Source organism: Plectropomus leopardus, chromosome 3, assembly GCF_008729295.1.
Source record: "Plectropomus leopardus isolate mb chromosome 3, YSFRI_Pleo_2.0, whole genome shotgun sequence".
Classification (NCBI taxonomy): Eukaryota; Metazoa; Chordata; class Actinopteri; order Perciformes; family Serranidae; genus Plectropomus; species Plectropomus leopardus.
Window position 1 is genome coordinate 21,132,448 of NC_056465.1, and position 22,425 is coordinate 21,154,872.

The following is a 22,425-nucleotide window of genomic DNA, read 5'->3' on the forward strand; positions in this document are numbered from 1 at the left end:
AGGTTTTCAGTATTGATATATGGAGAATAGCCTGTTTGAAGAGCATTTTTTTTTTTGTCTTTTTTTGTCATATAAACTATCTGCCCGCATGACGGTAATGTTATCATAACATTATGAATGTTATAATAAGTTGAGTAACAGACTGACTGCTTTTTAGGGAAGCAATTGCATTTGTGCATAAATGTCAAATACATGACATTCCTAGAATTTAAATGTATACTATGCAGGATCGCTTATTGTTTGCGAACCAGCGAAAGTAACAGTAAAAGTTAACCCCAGATTCATTCTTGACTGGCATTTCCCCCTCGCTATACTTTCTTTTATTTTTTTGTCGCTGTGTCTCTTGGATACCTGCCACTTACAGTCTTGCACCTGGAGGCTATTTTTTGTCAAGTCCTGCCTAATCTGAGCGCTGTGGGGGTACACACCCACAAACGTCCCAAACACAGAAAATACCAAAATATAGACAGAGGGCAGAGTCTATGCAGAGAGATACACAGCCACACACCTCTAGTGGGTCATAAGTGATGATCTGCAGGGATTACTTCTATATGTCTATATGCTGTTTTTTAAGGAAAATCCTGCACAGTATATTTTTAAACCAATATTTTGTAGAAAGAAATATTTTGCTGCTGTTTCCATCCTTATTTGAAATGATCATTTAATGGAAAAAGCCACACTTTCTTTCTCTCCACCATGCCTCCATCTTTAGTTTCCAGAAGCATAGATGCATAACGTCAACGTTTTGCAATGTGCAACCATCAGAAAAACATGCTGGCATCGCTAAAAGGAACTGATAAGCTTGGAGGCATCGGCTCCGAAGGATCGGACCGTTTGGAGCCTGTTTTTTACCGTAACCTTCCCTCTTAATGCTCATGCTAGAGCAAAGGACTGAGATCACCAAGGTTAGCAGGAGTCATCCCCTTGTGAACATGAATCCCTGAACCTAAATCTTTCGCAAACAGTTGCTGAGATATTTCAGTCTGAACCAAAGCGCTGGAGCGATGGACCAACATTTCAATCTATAAATCCGTGCTCCTGAGGATAACTTCTTTAGTAAGTGAATGATAATGAAATATTCAGCAGGATGTCACTGATGGACCACTGGATATCACCCATATTATTTCAGTAAAAAAGCTACACAGCCAACTCTTTTATCATAATAAAATCTGAATAAATTTGTGCATTCTCTTCAGTTTTGGCCTCATTGCCTTTGCCATTGTGCAGTCCACTGTCAGCCCCCCTCTGATGCAGACTGTTAGTGGCATGCACATATGTGCTGAGTCTCACTGGGCTCCTCTGCCTCCTTGATCTATTAAACATCATGGCTGGCCACAGAGACTCTCTGCCAACATTTTTTAAGTATCTGACTGCGGTTGCTACTCATCTGTTTCAGCCTGAAATATCATCTTACTCGTTACACTCAAAGCAGAGATTAATGAGATTGGTTTGACAACAGTTACAGTTTGCAGTTGAGTTTTCCTCTCAAAGTGCATGTGGGGTTAGTTTCAAAGAGAACATGTGCTGTGGCTTGTGATATAAAACACAGTATCTGACAGCAAAGCTTAATGTACGTCAATGATTTTGGCAGGTGCAAGGTCACATCGCTGCACCGCGGGGTTATAAAACATGAAGGCTACACTTTTGGTGGATGCTGTTAGTGCATCCACTGACCATGCTCCTGAAAAAGAACTCTCGTTTTTGTTCTCCTCCAAGCCTCCCTAATGAAACTCTTCTTCTCATACAGACTGAGATCAAAGCTGTACAGTTTTGAAGATGAATGGCTCTGGTACTGGTCTCTGGTTTCTCCTGATAGCGTTCTCTCAAAGCACAGAATCGCCACTTCCTTTTGGTCCACCGAGGCAGACAGGGACAAACTGACAATTCAGAATGGCAACATAAAACATGACCTTTTGCATAGGATCTGAGAATAAAAACCTGCTTTCTAAAGCCGCACACCAAGAATGTGGACACGCCTGATAAACACCAAGATGCTGAGCTATTCAGATTCGATCATTGACTCACATTGAGGAACGTGATGTTCCCTTCACTTTCAAAGTAGCAGCAGTGGCGCTAGAGAAGCCAAACGCGTGTTTAAAAGCTTTGCTTCTGTGGTGATACAGAGGAGTCATCTTGGCTCCATAAAATCATGTGTTTTGTGGATGCACGATAATGTTTTCATGTGAACTGAAGTTTGCAGATGGTAAAACAAATAGCGTTTCAAATATGTGCAGCATTCTGCCCGAGCCTCCATAAATATTTAAATCATGCATGATGGCTGAGGCAGAGTAATTTAATTAACTGTGAGCTTCGCTGCCTGTGGAGGCGCAGCAAAGACACAAATGACTGCATTAGGAAATACTCCAGGCTTGCTTATGTCTTGGCTTGCAGCTACGCATGTATTACCTGTAATATTATTATACTGTAATGAAAAGAATACAGTTGGGAAAATGAGATTCGGGTGATTACATCAAATGTGAGGGCTGCTAAAGCCATCCCCGAAGATGGAATAGATATTTTTAGACCTGGAAAAACATATGTGAGATAATTTGAAAGTTTTCACACTAATGAAGGTTTTAAAGATAAATGTTGCCCAGATTTTGTGTGTATTTCTCCAGCCAGTCAGCATAAAGGGAACAAAGAGAAGCTAGGAGCCAAAACCAAAAGAGCGAGAAAAAAACAACGAAACAAAAAATAATGGCTCAGAAAGCTTTCAAGTTCAGAAGATGGCAGTTATTTAAAGAATTCAGTCTGAAAATGGCTTAGTGTTTTTTGTGTTGCCATAAAAATAGTGTAAATAAATATTGTTGTCCGCATGCATTTGAGTAAGGCTTTACAACCTGGCTTGCACATTCCACGTGGGTTGAGGAAGGTATCTGTTTGTCTGAAGTGCAAAGGGAAAACTTCTAAAATATGTTAATTTTAAACAAGAATCCATTTATGAAAATGCTTATTCATGCAGTATTATTATTCTCCACTGAAAGAGGATGAAAACAAGCCAGGGACAGAATTTGGAGCTCCAGGTCATACGGTGCAGTCTTTATCATTTGCTCACTAAATCCATCCTTCAGGAGAGTGAGACAGACTTGAGTCTTTGAAAATAATTGGATAACGAAACCTTTTTTTCTCTCTCAAAACTTCATCTTTTCTCTGCGTGTGAGGGTTCCTGTGTGAGATCCTCAAGCTGTCTGTCCGTCTGCCTGTCTCTCCTGTCTCAGCTCTGTTCCACTGGATGAGTCAGTTTTTAATTGATGTGTTCTCTAAGGCATTGCTCGTACAATCTTTGCCCGTCCTTGTGCTCTTCGGGGAAATCACAAATTGCGGTGCAAATCCATCACAAAGCAGTTACTTCAAGCACTTGGAAGAACCTGTCCTCAGAACTGCTCCAAGGTACTTGGGCGAAAAAATATGACAACTTTGACGACTGCAGTTAATTTTGACGTGCATAAAAACCACACTACTCTATGTCTCTATCATCAGATCCAATCCACTCTGATGTGTGCACTTTGGGCTTTTGGCTGTTGGGTAGAAATCGAAGAGCAAGTGAAGGAAGAGATGATGTCACTACCTCCCATTCCTCAAATGTCTAAGTTGAAGGCCCGCATAAGGAGATCCAGGTCACCAATATTTGCAGCCTGGAAGAGTTCGGGCTGGTCCATCATGGATAAAGCTATCCTCAGAGCAGCCCAGATGTTTCCAGACATTACCTGGTGCGACTGCTGGCGACTCCGGCTTTTCCTCTGAAGGCTTAAGGCAGTCAGGAAGTTACTGGCCGCCTCTCTAGGGAACGAATAACAAATAGGAAACAGTTTGGTTTAGGACAGGGATACTCAATGCTTTGCTTGGGGGCCACTTTTGCAAAATGACAGTAGGCCAGGGGCCAGTCCCAGCAGCCCCATACATGTTTTTTTGGACATTTATAGGATTTTAGGATGTTTCTAGTAATTTTTTTTGCATTCCTAGGATTTCTGGGATTTTAGGACATTTCTAGGATTGTAGGAATCTTCTCTAAATTTCGTACATTTCTAGGATTTTAGGATATTTCCAGTAATTGTGGATGTTTTAAAGATTTTTTGATATTCATATTTAAGATTTTAGGACATTTCTAAGATTTAAAGACATCTCTACGACTTTAGGAATTTTCAATGATTTTAGGACATTTCCAGGATTTTAGGACATTTCTGGAATTTAAGGAAGTTTCTTAGATTTTAGGACATTTCTAGGATTTTAGGACATTTTAAGAATTTCAGGACGTTTCTAAGATTTTAGGACATTTCTAGGATTTATTTATTAATAGTTTAAATTTTAAACTATAAATAATAGGTAACTGAAAGTATATCATAGCCTATCTATTTCATATGGTCTATGATTTTTTTAGATGGAAAAACCAAACATGTTGCCTAGCTACAAAATATCAGGCATAACTACAGCCCAGGTAAAAAAAAAAAAGCACTATACCAAAAAGATGAAATGCGGAACACAAATGGTAAAAATAAGTAGATAAAAACTACAACAAAGTAACAAGTGTAAAACAAAACACAACATATAAAAGGAAGGATAAACGTTTTCTGCGCCTTTAAACCAGCAATGACAGCGCGCTGCTTTGCGCACGGCCCTCACGTCACGCGGACCAAACCTCACCCTCGTGGACGCGGACATGCGGAAGCGGACAAATTTGTAACGGCCGTCGCAATGTTGTAATGTGGTTGCTTATTATTTGATAAACTCGCGACTAAATACTACTGACGCGCGTCCTTGTGTTGTGATAAGCTAGCTCACATGCTAACTAACCACCATGCCGTTTTAGGAACATTTTTGAAGGAAATATCCAGTTAAAAGACGGAGTCAAACCGGCTGTTAGCCTCGACACTCGCCTTAACACCGGGGGGAGACGCTACTGGACGGGGGGACATTGCGATACAACACCGTCTGCAGGGTGGAGGCAACTTTTCCATGAAGATTTCCTGAGAGTCACTACTTCTCTTAGACAAGCTAGGTAAGCTTTTTCGTATTTGTTTTGCTGACCAGCTTTATATTATGTTGTTTTGTTTTGCTTAGTTGGTGTTTGCGTGCTTGACTGTCATGGCAGCTTGACAGTTTTATTGTCTGGACTTGTGGTTTGCTGGCTGCTAGCATCATTTTTGAATTTTTGCTTCTTTGTTGGCCTACTGTATGTGTAATATTTGTTCTTTGAAGCTTGTTTTCATTTTGAGGTTTGGCAGGTGCACAATGACTGAATACGAATTTGGGGTTTTGCTGCGTATTTCCTTAAACGTTTTTTCCAGTTTATAAAAGTATGTCTCTGTAATATTGGCTTTTATTATTGGCATAACTAACATTTTCTCCACACTTTGTTTTATAATCCTCTAAGCATTTTAGAAATGTCACTCAAAAGCATTTAGGACTTTCAACATTATGTTCATATGTGTATGCTGATAGTCATCTGCATACCACACTAGTAATTTAAGAGACTGTCGGCTCCAATTCACAAATTTTGTGATTTTTTTTTTTTTTAAATTAAAGCTGGAATGATTATTTGACAGAATAGAAAGACAAAAAATGTATAAGCATTCATTTTAATGTCAGTTCTTTCAGTCATTTTTAAGGCAAAACCAAATATTCTGTGATTTCTGCCTCTTCATTGTGAGGTCCTGACATTATCATGTTTAAGGTTTCGACTGTTGGGCAAATTCAGCAAGAAATCTAACAGACACCACATGCTGTGGAAATTATAACAGCCATTTCTCATTATTTTCTGACACGGTACATTAAATGATTAATAGCATAAGTGAGAAAATAATAAGCCACGTAACTGATATTTGTAGCCCCAGTTAGAATATTTGTGTATTGTTTTGCTGCATAGTTGAAGGGTCTGAGCCTGCTGCTGTGTTACAGGTGGATTGCTGAGTTTGGATTTATTCATCTCAGTTCATTAGAGTGTTTATTTTTTTCAGTGGCCTGAAGTACCATTTTGATTTTTCATCCCTAATTAATTCTCCTCCACTGCATAAAACAAGCATGGGAGGTTTGTCCCACCCTTTGATAGCCCCAGGTCACTCACCTGTGTGCCCCCAAGTTAATGCAGCTGATGCCTAGGTTGTAGCGGGACCTGATAAACCCCGGCTGCAGCTCAAGGGCTCGCGTATAGGCCTCCACCGCCTCCTCGCTTCGGTCCCCGTTTGCCAGCGTGGCCCCCAGGCGGTTCCACAACAAGTAGTCCTGCATGGAGGGCGAGTGGTGGGGTTGGTTTAGGGATGAGCAGTGTCAAGGCAACTTCACTGTGATGTGTGTTGTTAGATGCTGTCAGCCTCGACAATATGGCTTGCATTTAAAAATATTTCAGTATGTATTTAATTAGTAATTCATTAGCTTGAATTAAAAACCCATTAGCAACATCTCTTCAGTTATCTTTTAAGTCTTAAATGTTTTCCATCTCTGAGAGACCTCATCTAGCAGCTGACAGTGTGTTAAATAGAAAAGTGTGAGTGAAATAGAGCTAAATAATCTGTGCTACATCATAACACTCAACCTTTATGTGCAGAGACAGCATGACAAAGCAGCGTTAGAGACATAATTCTGTATTTTAATTTTTCATACACAAATAACAAGGAGCTGTTTGGAGTGTTAACGCTGCTCCCTGCTATGAAGTAACCTAACAAGGGTATTTTAAGGAGACCTGAGTTACATCACACAGTGTCCTTGCCATTGTTTCCCACCTGCAGGTAGACAGGCACACACAGAGGTCATGGTCTGCCACAGTATAGGGGTCCTTCATCTTTGGCTAAGCCTAGCAGCGGGATATAATTACCTCCCTTTGTGTTCAGAGCTATTTTTTCCAGCAGGGGAGCAGATATTACCAAGTCAAATGTGGGAGGTTGGATTTAACAGTGAGTAATATTGTTGCCGGCCTGGGACAGCGCTGAGAGGACAGAGACAGATTTGCATGAAGGAGATGCAGAGATGGAGGAAAAGTTTGTGGTTGTAATTGTGTGTGTGATTATTTTGTTTGTTGTGGATGAAATTTGCATCAAAGCGTGCTTTAAGTTTCTGCGTAAATGTGTGCACTGGATCTGGATTTACTCTAAGATCATATGTGTGCCAGTCAGCAGTTCATGAGGCCAGATTTGGCAGCTCCTTATTTCACATATTGCTGTGACACTTTGACGTGCTTCACTGCATTTGTTTGCATGAGCTTTCCCTGGATATTTGTGGCTCCATCTCTCCAAGGGTGTGTACAAGCTTGAGGGCTTCATGTTGGCTATATATGTTTGCATGGGAGCATGTGCTGTGTGACAGTTTATGGTTTTCGAGTGTGCGCCGTAGTGTTGCGTGAGTGTTTGTAACAGATCTTAAACACTAAATGTGTTTGTCAGAGGCCAAATCAGTTAAACTGCTGGAGTTAGCGCATATTTTGTAAATCATTATGATAACGTTGTGTTCTCGCTACAAAGTAAAACAAAATGCAATAGCCATTATATCTCACTAACTTAATTTAACTTGCATAATGAAAATCCAAAATTATAAACTCAAAGGGATATTTTGCAGATTTTGAACCAGCATTGTATCATTACAATGTGGGAGGTATGTGTTAGTTAGCAGTTGTAAATTTCCCTCCATCAAACCCGTGCCTGGATCTTCCTTCTTGCCCCCCCTTCATGTAAAATAGCTCATGCAGGTCCATACAATGGTTAGATTCAGCAGTAAATTGGGATGTGGCATAATAAACACCCAAATCTTGGAATTGTGTGGCACTCCTACTGCTGTTACAGCTGTTACAGTACTGTGCAATTGTCAAAGTGTCCATTTTTATTATCATAATTATTACAGTAATTCACAATAAACATTGAGAAAAGTATAAGAGTAACAGTATGTGAGGAAGAATAAAATCTTACTTTAGTCATTACTTTGATTACATTGTTTACAGGAAGAATTGTTTTTATACCATAAAATATTGCATGACTCCGTGTAATATAGCATCCTATCAACAGACACCAGCCAGGATACATAAACAAACTCTCGTCCTCGGAGTCCAACTGGGCAGAGATGAGCAGTTTTGTAAAATGTATTGGATGTGAATATCTGAATGAGCCTGTGATCATCGATGACTACTAGCGTTTCATGAAAGGTGCAGAGTTTACATCATTGTCATAATAGAGTTCCAGCTGGAGTCAACCAGCTGTCAGACATATGTTGTTTCTGCAAGGAAAGCAGTACATCCGTGTGTTTACCAACCACAGCTTACAAGCTTACAGTCAGCTGGTCAGATCTCTGCCAGTGAGACCACAGCACATACTGAGTGGCAGCAGAAATATTAAGATCTCGGAAAGTATTTGTATGGCTGGATATCAGCACCCAGAGGAAAAAAAATGCTGCTCACAATAGTCTTTTTTTTTGGTCTTATCAGGAATAAATAAGTAACTTATTGGAGTTTGCTAAATTCTGATCTGTTTTTCCAACTACATCGTGTTAAGACTTGAATTTGATCACTGAGCCAAAATTCTGAAAGTGTGCAGGCTAATTTAACAGCCAATCAAGTTTTCTTTTGGATCTTCCTGGTACCTCAAATAAAAATTAGTGCAGTGAGAGAGGAAAAAGAGCACTTTAAGATATTTAATAATGATCAGGCTGAGACAAGAGGAAGGTTATTTCTCTGGGGCGGCATTTAGGAATTATGAAAAAATGGTCAGAATTTTATAATGATGTTAAATTGAGCTTATAATTATCTAGGAGACTATGCTGAACAAAGAAGACATCTTATTTTGAATTTTTCATTCCCTGGGGTAGTTGTAATTGGAAAAGTGCTGTGAATTTTGGGTTAAACTGACCCTTTAATAATATGGTGATCTAAAACACCAGTTTCAGTATAATACTTTATGACACACATTCGTTTGTGTTATAAATCAGATAGAAAACAATATGTATGTTTTGCACAATACATTTGACATGAGAAATCTTTCTATGTTTTGATTTTTGTTGTATTACCATAAAATTCTCAAAATGTTAGCATACTGTATGCTTGTTCCATAAGTGGTGACAAGGGGGGGGGGTTATAATTAAATGATGTGATTGATTTAAGATGCAGATTTTAACTTTTTCTTTTTTTGCCAAGTTAGGTAATTTGCAGTTTTCTCTGTCATCGTTTCTCCCACTGAGGCTTGATTTAACCAATGAATCTGTTTCTGTCTGCAGAGCATCTCTGTCTCTGACAAGCGTTTGTACATCAACAGCTCCAGTCTGTCTAATCTGCATCTTTTCATGCGACCATGCGTGTGTGTGTGTGTGTCCAAGTTCCTACCTCAGGCCGCACTGACAGGGCTGTATTGAAGGACTCCACAGCTTTGTTGAACTCTCCACTGAGGTTGTAGAGCACCCCAAGGCCTGTCTGCAAATCCGGGTCGATGCTGTCAGAGTTGTGCTGAACTGCTTCCAGGAAGAGCTCCTTGACCTCTGGAAGCAGGGAGCTGTGGACACACACACACACACACATGCACACACAAAGATCACACAGACACAGCTAAGGATTAGTGTGACTTAAAGCTGCTGAGTGAGCGCTCTTAAGATTGCAAAGCTATGATGTGCATTGTACTGCATGTCAACTTTTATTCACTGAGTGTTAAAATAAGAGAGAGGGGGAGATTGACAGGAGGGTAAAGGAGAGATGAAGTGGTGGAAAAAAGAGAAATAACAGCAAGGACAAATGCAGAGAGAATTGAATTAGTGCAGGGCAAGTAAAATTCAGTGTTGTTTTTGTTCATTTATTCACTTTATATTAATTATGTCCTTTGTGTTAACAGAAAAAGAAAAATGTATGTGTTTTTTTTTTTTTTTTTGTTGAGCCAGTAGGGTCACTATTTTAATTGAATTTCCATCAACTATAAAGAAAATGAGCCAAATATAAAATAACACGATAAACATGATGAATTCCACGTGTCCCGTGAGTGTCTGTACCTCAGTTAGTCAACTTTATCAGCCCCAAACCGTGATGACATGGAGTATGATTCTACTACAGCCTCACAGCCAAAAGGGATATCTGCCCCCAGGCTGTGCTGGTATAGCGTCCACGGTGATCCACTCCTCTCAGGTGTGTCTTCAGTACCTTAGTCTGACTCACAGGATGTAGATCATGTGTAAAAGCCTGCCATTGGCCGCCTATTTTAGATGAAATTCTTCTTCCCTTCCACAATCTCCTCACATTATTTTGCAAGGGCACCATCGCTGCAAGAATATTATGATTTGTTAAAAGAAATGCAAACAACCCGGAGCATTTTTTTCTCCTAGTACGGAATTATAATGGGTTCAGCAATGTGATGCACTGGTATATCTGGATATCAAACCCCAGGATGGGACCTTAGAATAGTTCGCCTTGTTTGCATCCACATAGGTCAGATATGGTTCTTGCCTCCAGGTTTAGTCCCAGGGTATGTGGCCCCCGAATATGGGCGATACTGTTTTTTTTACCTGCTGGCCCCACCTGTGAGTTGCCACTCAGCTCGTAGACTGAGTGTGAAAGGGGGAGAGAGAGGGGATGACATGCAGCAAAGGGCCGAGGCTGGAATCAAACCCGTGGCCTCTGTACATGGGGCCCCTCCTCTACCAACTGAGCTACTGGACACCCCAAGTCACGCATTTTTGAATAGCTTTTCTCAGCTTGAGGAAAGGATGGATATAAAATTTATAATAGAGTCATAATTTGTTAGGGTTAAGTACTGAAAACCAGCTGTACCTGCTGGACTGAATCATGACGTAGATTTCGTGCATCATTTGGATGCAAGAGTGTGTGCGCAGCGAGTGGGCAGCTGAGAGTGAAAGAGAGAGAAAGCATGTGTGTGCCTGTGACAGTGAGGCAGTGACTCGAGCAGAGAGGGTGAATTTAAAAAACAACAGTGCAGTGTGTGCACAGTTTGGGCTTTTTGTCAGTAAAGAAATGCTACAACTCCTCAAGTCCCAAACAAAGCTCCCGTGTCATTCACACTTGCTGATTACAGTGAAGGGGGTCAGCCCCGAAGTCAGCAAGCCAAGTTAACCTCACATTAGAAACTGACCAGTTCCCTTAAGGTGGACTGTTAAGGTGGACCAGCTATTCTCACGGTAGCCACTCCTTAACAGACAATAGAGAAATGTCTGTCTTATTGTTGTTGGTTTAATTTTTATTGATAATGTGAATGCATTATGTCAATTTGTAAATAGTGCATTGTATCAATCAATATTACGTGTACTTTAAACTGTCAAGACATACTGAATTTGAAGTCAATCATTTGTGACACTGGTATCGGAAATGATATACCCAACCCTATAATTGACCTTGTTTGCAGTCAGAGGTGTTCTGTCAACAGTTTCACAGACAGCTCTTTTTTTTAATAACAGTGGTCTTTGGGGAAAACGCTTTTGGGCTGTAGGGGATTTTTTGCTGCAGTACCACAAGTGGCCACAGGGAAAAAATTAGAAGCAAGGCTGAGCAGCATTCTTTGGGGTGAATTTGTGTTTCATAGGATAGCGAAGGCCTGACCGGCCCTACTCTGCCTCAGTCTTCCTCTGATTGGCTTACCTTGATGTTTTAACCAATCTCGTGCCTTCGCTATTCTAATACACACAAGTTTGCTTTCTGGGGCCCTGGTTCAGTCAGACCTTTCTCCAGCAATGGCACCGTGCTAAAACAAGTTTGGCTATGCGAGACTGTTGGCAGCTAAACCCAATTGTCTATATTGGAGACTTTTTTTCTCTCTGTGTATAAGTTTTTGGTACATTTGGTTTGTATTACTTTCAATTGTGTTGCAGCTGTTTTTTGTTACTAACAATGCAAACTGAATCTTTCCTTCTTGTGAACAAGACAACAAGGTAGTGGTGTGCTGGAGGACTGTCTTTGTCGTATGAAACTGAAAAAATAAATGGGATATGAAAACAAACTTAAGGCAATCATGCATGGAGCAGGGACAAATGCAGTTAAATTAGGTTAAGAGGCCTTTATTCAGAGCATGGCTACATGGCTACCACTAAGGGCAAAACAAGAGCCCAGCAAACAATTTAAAAACTTTGTATGTCACCCAATCTTTCCTGCTGTTGCTGCTTCACATTAAAATATTTTTACTAGCTTTTATTTTGAAGAAGTTATGGGAAATACAGCCAGGCCCTTTGTGTTATATGTTGTTTCCACAAGGCCAGTATATAAAAGGGAGGGAGGATAAAGGAAAGTAAGAGGAGAGAGAATAAAGGAGGGAGGAGAACTGCAAAGATGAATGTAAAGAGTTAGGGATGGAGGAAGAAGCAGAAATGAAAAGGATGATATTCATGGATTAGAGCGGAGACCACAGTACTAGGGATGTACCTCTTAACATTGACTAGACAATTAATGATTTGATAAAGTGATTAGGCCTTTTCAATCTGATATATACAACAGCCTATTATTTTCTGGATCAAGATAAAAGGGATGGTCTGCCTCCTACAGCAGACAAGATGGATACACATATCTCCATGCATGCTACCTTAGCAGTGAAATTACACCAGTACCAGCTGTGGTTGAAAGTCCTTGAAATCGTTTTTGCTCTGTCTGAGAGAGTAATAACATTTTAAACAAATGATAATCTGAAATGACTGGTCAAGATCTTGTTTTTGAGTTTGCAACATGCAGCACAGCTATTCTGTTTTATGGACAGGTGTGTGTGTGTGTGTGTGTGTGTGTGTGTGTGTGTGTGTGTGTGTGTGTGTGTGTGTGTGTGTGTGTGTGTGTATAGAATGGGCTTTTAATTCCTATCACACAAAACAGTTGCTCAGCAAAGGTGGGAAATACAATTAAATTGTTTATTTATATCTCTCTTTTTGCGTGTGTCCTGTTTACCATGCAGGTATTGCTGTCTTCTTTGGTGCTCATGGTTGCAGTAAAACAAACGGATGGATTGCAGAGAATTTTACCAAGCTAACCATTTGTGTAGCATGTCCATATTGACAAAAGTTTAAACATATGCCACTATTTATATGTGTGATCTAAACAGCTAACTACTGTTATCTCCAGTGGGTAGCCAACAACCTGATTTTATACATACAAATAACTTTTGTAAAAATGAAATGCATGGCAACAAGGCCAGGCTTCTAATTGAGACAGGCATTTATTTGTCAAAATGTGTAGCCACACCCGCATATTTGAAGGGATTGGGCGTTTAATTGGAACTAAGCTTTTATTTAAGGTTTTGTGGTATAAGCTACTTAGAGACTCTGTAACTGTTAGATAACGTTGAAATTCAGTTGTGATATTTTGATATTATTTTTTGTTTGGACACTAGTCATTGCAATAAAGGTCAAATAAAGAGGTTAAACTTTCATATCTGAGCAACCCTGTTGCTTGTTCAGACCTAATAAGGTCTAATGTATTGTTAAACTTTCTGCCTTTTAATTCTAAATACTCCACCTTTCGTGTCTTCCCATGTTGGGAGCAGTAGACATCCTGCGTTGGGAGTTTGGGGATCCAATAAGGTGGGTCTTGCCCTTCAGTAGGTGCTTGTACTTTGGATTGTGTCGCAGCCAGCGCAGCAGGGCCTCGCAGGCGTCATGTCGCATACCAGTGTTGGTCAGGCTCACTGCCAGAGCCATGAGAGCTGGGAGGTTGTTTGGGTGGAGCTCCAAACACCTGGATGGAGAGACAGGACCCAGGGATGGGAGAGAAGACATGGTGTGAGGTGTGCACTTCAAAGGAAAATTTAGATTTGACAGGCATTAATTGGGACAGGCCAAAGCACGGGAACATCAGGCGAAGGCTAATGATTTCTCGGTCAGGATGCGTGAGCTGCACCTTTCCTGCTCTGCCTCTCCAGCAGAGGACAGGGCCTGCATGGTGCCCTCAGTAGCAGGGTTAGCTGATTTGCATTTAGGGAAAAAAAGCTCTTGACGAGCTGGAAATGGAAAGTGTGTTTGTAGCGAGAGCTAAAGTTATGTCACCGGTTATATCACTTGGACAATCGCCACTAAGATCTATGCTGGCTTTTGTAATTGAAAAGGGGAGAAGAGCAGCACTGTGCTGGATGAACAACTTGGATTTGTTAAGAAACTGGAGGAGAGGCCAAAACAAGATTTCATCAAGACAGTTTTCCAGACAGATTTGCTACAGCTGATGCGCCAACTTCCTTAAAACCCACATAATCTCAGTCAAACCAAATTATTTCAGTCCCCCACAGCAATGTGCTGTAGGTGAAGATTATTTAAATATTGGTTAAGGCCACACAAATCCACTGTATACTTACAAGAATGTTTTTTGTGAAAAATGTTGCATTGTATGTGCACAAGGTGTCCCATGAAGTCCCATGTTTGCAATATGTTTTTGTGTACATAATCAAACTAACCACACACACATCAGTCACATCTTTGCCACTTCAGTTATCTACAGCTCTTCAGAAAATGTTTTTGTAGAGAACTGTAGAGACAAAGCTCACATGTTTTTAGCATTAAAAGTGAACTAAGCAAAAGTTCTTTGCACAAAAAATAGACATCAGCCAAACAATTTATTTTTAATTGCATGATTTTATATTTTGTCTTTGTGGCAATTTTTAATGAAGTGGTAAAAAAAAAAAAAGCCGAATACAGCAGGATAACATGGTGCTCGCCAACTGAAGTGTTGCCAGTGTAGCAACAACAGGACTAATGCCAGTTAAACATTTAATCTCACTTCGTACCAAACACACCCCTCACAGATGGAGCTATTACATAATGTACACCATGCAAACTATTCGAGGTCTGAATGGGGTTTCAGAATATGCATCAGTCAATTGGATTAAGTGAGATTCTTGCAGGAACTGAAAAATAAATTATTCACATCCTTTGTAATCCCATTTACGTAAAACAGCAATCAAATGTTTTTATTTATTTATTTCTTAGTATTATTTTTACCTCACAGAATGGACCATCTATGTCGCACTTTTAAAACAAAGGTTGCTTGGTTTCCTGAATGGCTGTCTCCTGTGTTTTCAGTGTTCACACTCTCAGATAAGTGCAATTTCTGGCTTCGGCAGTGTTATGAATGAAAGTGGGCCACCTCCCATTGAGGACTCATACCCTTGCCCTGTGCAATCATCATCCATGTGGGGTGTCTCTATTTTAGGACTAAAAATCACGCAATGTTTCTTCCCAGTCGATGGTTGGTAAAGTAAAACAGTGACGTGAAGAGCCATTATTATTTGGACTTTAAATATAACAAATCTCTGCATCAGAATTTTGAGTCCTCTTGCTGAATAGACTTCTGCCACAATGTTCATCAAAACGTCTCAGGGAAATTTCATACAATGGACTTTATCTTTTAACTTCACCACAAAGTCCAACTTGTGCAAACATATGGTGTGTCTGAGCAATAATCACTTACAGCTCCGCCAAGTTTTTAGAGTGGGTTTTTTTTAAATTATTTTAAATGGGAATTTGATGCAGTTGTTTCTCCTTACCTCTGGAGGGAGACGATCGCAGCCTGCTCATTCTCATTTTCAGCTTGCGTGGTCCCCAACACTTGCCAAGCCTGCAGGGAAACAAAATACAGGTAACAGTAAACAACAGAATGGAAATCTGGACTCCATAGCCGGTATTCTCAAGGGACTGAAACATAGTTAGAGTGGCTCAGCATCATCAATCAGGCACAATGAGTGGGATCCAATACAGAGCAAATGACGCCAGTGTTTCAGACATATCCACTCAGAGGAGCTTCGGTGCATTTAACATTTAGAACTCCATCCATTGTAAAACTTTCATGAGGTCAAACAAGGGCTCATGCAATTATAACTAAAAATGTGTGTGTAAAAAAGTGTTAAGCTCGGGGGGTTGGCCTTAGATACTCTCAGATACTACATTAAATCATCAGAGCAGTAGAAAACCATTTATTATTCAATGAAGCTGTCAGAGATGACTCACTGACATACTGCTTTATCATTTAAAAACAATTAAGTAATAATTTACTTGTCTGTCAAAATGTCTCATTTTATGTAGTGCTGAATGATTATTTGCTCAATAGGGAATTAAAATAAGGGACTATTGAGGTGTTGTGAACTATCTGAGTGATTTTTGCAATAATAATATTTGGGTTTTGGACTGTTAGTTGAACAACACAGCACACTAAAAGCATTACCATGGCCTCTTGGAAATTGTGGTTTCACTATTTTCTAGAGTTGACATCCTCTGGTCGGTCAGTCGATTGATTGGTTGACAGGCTCTGATCAAATTCTGATTGATTGGACAGTCACAGGTGTTACTTTCGTAAGGCCATGTGTCCACCAAAGCTTTTTTCCCAGCTAATAATGTTAGTTGTTATTTAGCACTTGTACATGAACAGTATGGGATGTTTGCTCTTTGTGGCATTTTGTCCTGAACCCTCTGCCACTGTGATTGGGTAACCAGGTGATTTTTTTCAATCAGAAAAAAAGATAAATAATCACAGAAGACATTCAGTGTTGGATTTATCATCATGGATGTATTTTTTACCAAATATCTCAAAAGACACTACAGTATAAGGCTGGGTTATAAAGAATCTGAGCGGGGTACGATGTACGAGAGCCCTTCTTGGACAATCTTTGCGTTAGGTTCAGAGCAAATCTTAACGTTAGGGCATATACGACATTATTATCAGAGAGTTAAGTTCAACACTTAGTGTTGAGATGCACATGCAGCTCAGCTGGAAAAGCTCAGCTTTAGCTATACAGTATGCAGTTTAATTTTTAGGTAGTATTTCATGAGAAATCACATTTTTTTCACTTGCTGGATTGGGCAACTGCATTATGCATGACACTTGCCCAAACACAGAGTTTAATAATTAGATGCATAACTAAATTTATCGAAAGAAACTGAATATGGGAATAGCACCAGCTAATGAGTATTAAAGCTGCAATACTACACTGCAAAAATTCTTTCTTTACTTCTTTCTTTTCATACAAATCACCCTTTCCTTTATTAAGTAGACAGAGAAGTAGCAAATCCTCATACTAGAGAAGATGGACCTAGCAAATGTTTGATATATGTGCTGAAAACATTACTTAAATGATAAACTGATCATCAAAATAGTTGCAAATTAGTAAACTAATAGACCAATCGAGTTTTGAATAGGTGCAGGGGAAAAGTAGCTGAGGCCTTTTTTTTTGGTGAAAAAATTAAAGACGTTTAGATCAGTTATTGAAATAGAAAAGACACACATTGATGAACACAAATTCACAAAGTGTTGGATACTCAGAATTTTCCAGTGGAGGACCCCCAAACCCTCCCACATTTGTGTTGTCTTCCCCCTTCAATGTTGAAACAAAACCTACGCCCTTGCATGAATGTGACTATGTGAGAGGCACTGCGGTTGATCTTTGTGCCAGTGTTGGCCCTCAGCAGGGACATGCAAATGGAGAGTACCCTTGATCAGCACAAGAGGGCAGACAATGATATATAACCAACCTCAAATCCAAAATGTAAGATTATGAGATTACTCCTCTGCGTTTGTGTCTGTAAGGGCACACTTAATAACCTGTTCTAAGGCTAATCTCTGCAGATGCTTTTTTGTTCCACTCTTTGAAATGAGGGTCGAAATTATTTCTGACTGATTCAGAGGTCTTCACAGTGGGGCAATAAGCCACTAAGCGCCCTAGGAGGAATTTCGGAATCGTATTAGTTCCATACACCGCGGGATAATCCTCTCCTCGGAATAACTGGCACATTTCTGTATATTCCAGGGGATTCCGAAAGTACTTTGTATGAAGGCTTTGCTCTTTCAGCCTGCAAAGAGGTCACTTCTTTAGAAATGAGGAGAATATGAAAAGGGGAAAAAACCTGCGGAATGAGCTATTATTCAGCTCACTGGGCAAATGGAAATTCTCATCAAGAGGTTGGACAAGTTGAGTATATTTGCTACAGTAAACAACTCTTTTAACAAGAAAAAAAGCCTTTGCCCTCTACAGGCAATCGGCGTCTAGCCCGTGGGTGCTGCCTACTAAATCTGCTTCACACTGCCTGTGTGGTCAGTGAAGCATTCTTCCTCTCTAGCTTCTCTCAGCATGAGGTAGAGTTATTGGGGCTGGATTTAGTCATTACGTTGCACTGAAAACCCAACTGCTGGTTGACCGGTGCAGGACTGCAGTTTTATTGGCCATCTGTGCTATAAATGTGTCTTCGTCCTCAGCTGTAAATATGAGTGTCTCCGGGGCCTGGTTAAATAAGGATAAAATACTGTGTGTGTGTGTGTGTGTGTGTGTGTGTGCTAAATGAATTCACCTCTGAATCCTGAGGGTCCTGCAAGACAGCTCCTTCCAGCAAAAGCACAGCGTTTGGCAAGTCTCCCTCTCGAGACTTCTTTAGTCCCTCTTCAAATGCGTTAGGCAAGTCTTTATAAGGATTATCAGTGTGGAAGTAGTAACCCTGTCAGCCAAAAAAAAAAAAGAAAAAATGACAGTGGCAATGTCAGTTTCTTTCTCTTCGATATTCAAATGCAAACCAAGGCAACTGTCCTATGCAGTTGTATATTTAAGCAAAGCTCCAGCAGCAGGAATTGATCTTTTCTGCTTCACTTCAAACCTGGACTGAGCTCCCCGGGGTTGGTCTGTTCTCTTTAAATGTTAAACTTTGCATTTTCAAACTATGATTACCCTGGAGTGTGTTGTTGACCGCTTCTGAGCATGATGACTTTGAAACAGCTTTTTCTTTAAGAACTAGTTCTGCACTGGGATCAATCAGAAAGCCCAGAGGTCTGATCTCATATCATTTGCCTATAAAAAAAAGGGCTAGCTGGTAAAAAAAAGCCTTAAAATATACTGCTCATCCATATGCTCTGTCCTCTGAGACCCACAAGCATTACTTTATAGCATATATGGTAATGCTATACGGTAGAGTATAGTACTGCACAAGGCAGCTCTGCACAATTTGGGCTCTGAATAAAAGCTAGTGTTCACACTTATGAGCCAGAAAGCTTTATGATGCTTTTAATCAAAGAATACCATAGAAGCATTTTTTTCAGATTGTATTTACCTTTAAGTTTGACATTGTTATGTGAATAGAAAAGTGTCCACATCCAACAACAGGGTATAAAGTAAAAGTGTGACATTTTGGCAGGTGCATTTGTCACTTTTTTTTTTTTGTTTTGGAAAGCAGAGAGTTGGATAAGAAGATCGATAACACTATCATCTCACCTTATGCATTGCATATGAAGCTACTGCCTTGAAATGATCGTCTTTAGATTAACATGAAGACTGGAAACAGAGGGGAAAAAACTAGCAGTCTCAGTTAATTGCCTCCACAATCTTAATCACCTACCAGTACCTCCAAAGAAAGACATATCTTATTTGTTTAATCAGTACATGTAAAAGAGTATGTGAGTTGTGTCACATTTTAGAGTCTCAGCTAGTAACTTGGTACAACAAGACTCTAGTAACTTCTTTTTAAAGCGGAAACTGTCCCCCTTCCTGTGCTGCTTGCTCCAGAGGCTGAAACACACTGTGATGACACAGTGCAGGTTGAAAATCAGCAAAGTTTCCCTTTAAATCTCTATTTATGTACGGATTAAGCAAACAAGATGAAACCTGTTAATTTGTAAATTTAGCCATATATTTAAACTTTGGACAAAGCTAGGCCAGCTGTTTCCCCCTACTTCAAGTTTCTATGTTGAGCTAAGTTAACCATGTCCTGGCTCAAGCATTTTAGCTAATGTACAAACATGAAAGTGGTATCGATTTCCCAAAATGTTGAATTATTTCTTTAGTTTGGGGGGAAAGGGAAACAGTGGGATTGTGTACTCTCTTTATTTTGGGCATTATGCATGATTGAGGTGTATTTTTTATATAAAATTGTAATATCAAAAGTACTTTAATCATAATTTATATGATTTTTCAAAATGCTGGACAACTCATTGTAGTACAACTCTAAACAAGCTTGCATTGTTTATTCTTCAGAGGCTGACACTGTCATCTATCACATCAAGATTAATTTCTGCATGTGCTGATTGTAATGTTGTAATGATAGTGACCTTCTCATGTGGAGAGACCGAGGAGGGAATCTGTGCCTGCTCGTTTTCCGTCAGCCAGTTCCGCCGAGCGAGCTCTTCCCACTCTGCCTGCATCTTATCCCAGAACTCGGTATCTGACTACAGACGTCAGAGAGAGAGAGACAGACAGACAGAGCGAGAGAGCGAGAGAGCGAGAGAGCGAAAGAGCGATGGAGAGGAGAGGAGAGGAGAGGAGAGGAGAGGAGAGGAGAGGAGATGAGACAGAATGAGTAATTAGTCCACAATAGAACAACACCACCTGTAATTTCCCATCGTCCCTCTGTTTGAAATGTCAATTGCGTCCGGCTCACTTCGTGTAACGTATGGACCTCCACACTTCTGATGACTCATCACATTTGAAAGTCACGTTAGAGCTTAAAGGAGCTATTCGCACCTGCAATGCAAACAAATGAGTGGCCCCACCATGAAAAATCAATACACAAGCTTAGAACATACTCCCGCTTTCACATTGATTGGCAGGTCTTTTAAAGTGCAAACAAATGAATACTTAATAGTAACTAAATGTATTTAATTATATTCTTTGATGCATTAATATTTTTTTTAAATGTACAGCAGGAAAACAGCCTAGTATTTTCATATGCGTAAAATCAGTTAAGTAATCCACAGAATGCTCGTATCGCTCCTGCAAAACCAAACCTTTTAACCATGCATGAGAATAGACTTTGTTTTATTTATGTATTCAAGAAATGTTGTATTGGGGCCTTAACCTCTTGACATTTGTACTCTTATATGTTGACATTTCAGTTAGCTGACTGAAGCCTTGAAGGTTATAATAGATGAATACCGTGTCAGTTGAATATGCCAATTCACCTCCTGGAATAGCTTTTCATTTTCTCTCCGAAGGAAAAAATGAACCTATTTGGCACAAGCTCATATATTGAAATTTTTCAAACAACAACAACCAGCATAGACCAAGTGTATGTATCTGGTTATAAATCTTTTGGTACGTGTCAGTTTTTGAGCCACGAAGAAAGGCCAAAATCTGGCCTGCAACAAATTTTTAGGATTGTTGCTTTTTTTCAAGAAAACTTGCAGCCCCTACCAGCTCGTTAAGAAGAGTTAGGAGTCAGAAGTCAATGACAGTATAAGTCACTGAAAGAGGTTTATCAACAATTGTGAATCACAGCATGCACACAAAATAGATTAGCTGCGAACAGAAGGATACGCACTCTCACAAACTCACAAAGGTACACATGATCAAATTCATGATTATTACTTACTAAAAACAAAACAGTGCACATTTCCAGCCTCCTCATTAAACAGTTTCCAGGAGTTGTTTAACACTCCACCACTCACCTGTTGTAATTACAGTAATGTTGTTTGGATGATGAGTTTGTTTCATTTTATAAATTAAGAACATTGAAGAAATTGTTTATTTGTACCTCTGCCCTAAGCTCAGCACTCTATTCGATTTAAGTGTGGGCTGTGTGTGTTATTTGTTTGACTCAATCAGCCTAACTAGATAAAGATGATGGCCTGAAATCCAGATAAGAGCAGACAAGTTGTTTGGGCAAAATATAGTGAAAATCTGAGGAAAGTGTTTCTATAAATACAAATTCCACTTGCGTAAAGTAAAACACCCAACTTTTTGCCTATGTTTAAACTAATTTGCACAAATGAAACTTGAAAATCTTAGTTTAGTTTTTAAAATAAATCAAGTATCACAGTTTAAGTGCTCTTTAGTTAATTTAATTATTGCAACATAAAATGTACATTAAATATTTTGCAGATGACACCCTGCTTAACTTCTCAGTAATGACAAAGCTATGAACCAGTTTCATCTTTGAATATTTTTAATAGTATAAAGCATATGACATAAGGTAATGAAAAATAAATAATTCCTATTTTTCTATATAGATAAGAGTCCTTGTTATGTTTCCAGCCAGATTCAACCTGTTCTCAGTCTGCTGAATAACTCATATTCAGTCCACCTTTAAAAAATCTGGAGTGTGATGATGGCGTTTTGTAAGAGATGCTAAAAACCTGTGCAGCCATGATTTTCCATCTCAGGAGCGCAGCTAAAATTAGAACCATCATGCATTTTAGTGATACAGAAAGGATTATAACGTGCCTTTATCTCCTCTCACTTTGACTTGTGCATCACTCTGTTTAGCTGCCTTAGCCAAGAGGAGTTGAAACAGCTTCAGTGTGTTCAAAAAGCTGCATCAAGGGATTTCACTATGAAACAGGACCGCACCACATCTATCCTGTTTTGCCATCTTCTCACTGCATACCTGTTTTTTTTTATTTTAGAGCTGATATAAAGGTGTGGAGACTTTTCTACAGTAGATTAATTGCTTACTTTTTTTCTCTCTATACAGATATTTTTATAACTGAAAATTTTAACTATAAAATGTACTCCACAGTTTCCCCCAGGGATCAATAAAGTATTTCTGATTCTGCCATGTGGCACACTAGACACCAGAATGGTGGTG

The 22,425-nt window shown here is 39.6% G+C and overlaps 1 protein-coding gene across 1 annotated transcript in view; it reads right to left on the bottom strand.

Moving 5' to 3' along the window:
* Positions 1-3,507: 3,507 nt before the first annotated feature.
* pex5la (peroxisomal biogenesis factor 5-like a) overlaps positions 3,508-22,425 on the bottom strand; it is a 67,218-nt gene continuing 48,300 nt past the window's right edge. Inside the window, exons 8-14 of the mRNA XM_042516559.1 lie at positions 19,952-20,068; positions 18,208-18,351; positions 15,417-15,487; positions 13,400-13,618; positions 9,296-9,461; positions 6,062-6,219; positions 3,508-3,780 (exon numbers count right to left, since the gene is read on the bottom strand). Of these exons, the coding sequence (XP_042372493.1) occupies positions 3,579-3,780; positions 6,062-6,219; positions 9,296-9,461; positions 13,400-13,618; positions 15,417-15,487; positions 18,208-18,351; positions 19,952-20,068 (1,077 nt within the window). The 3' untranslated portion in view covers positions 3,508-3,578. The remainder of the gene's footprint in view (positions 3,781-6,061; positions 6,220-9,295; positions 9,462-13,399; positions 13,619-15,416; positions 15,488-18,207; positions 18,352-19,951; positions 20,069-22,425) is intronic.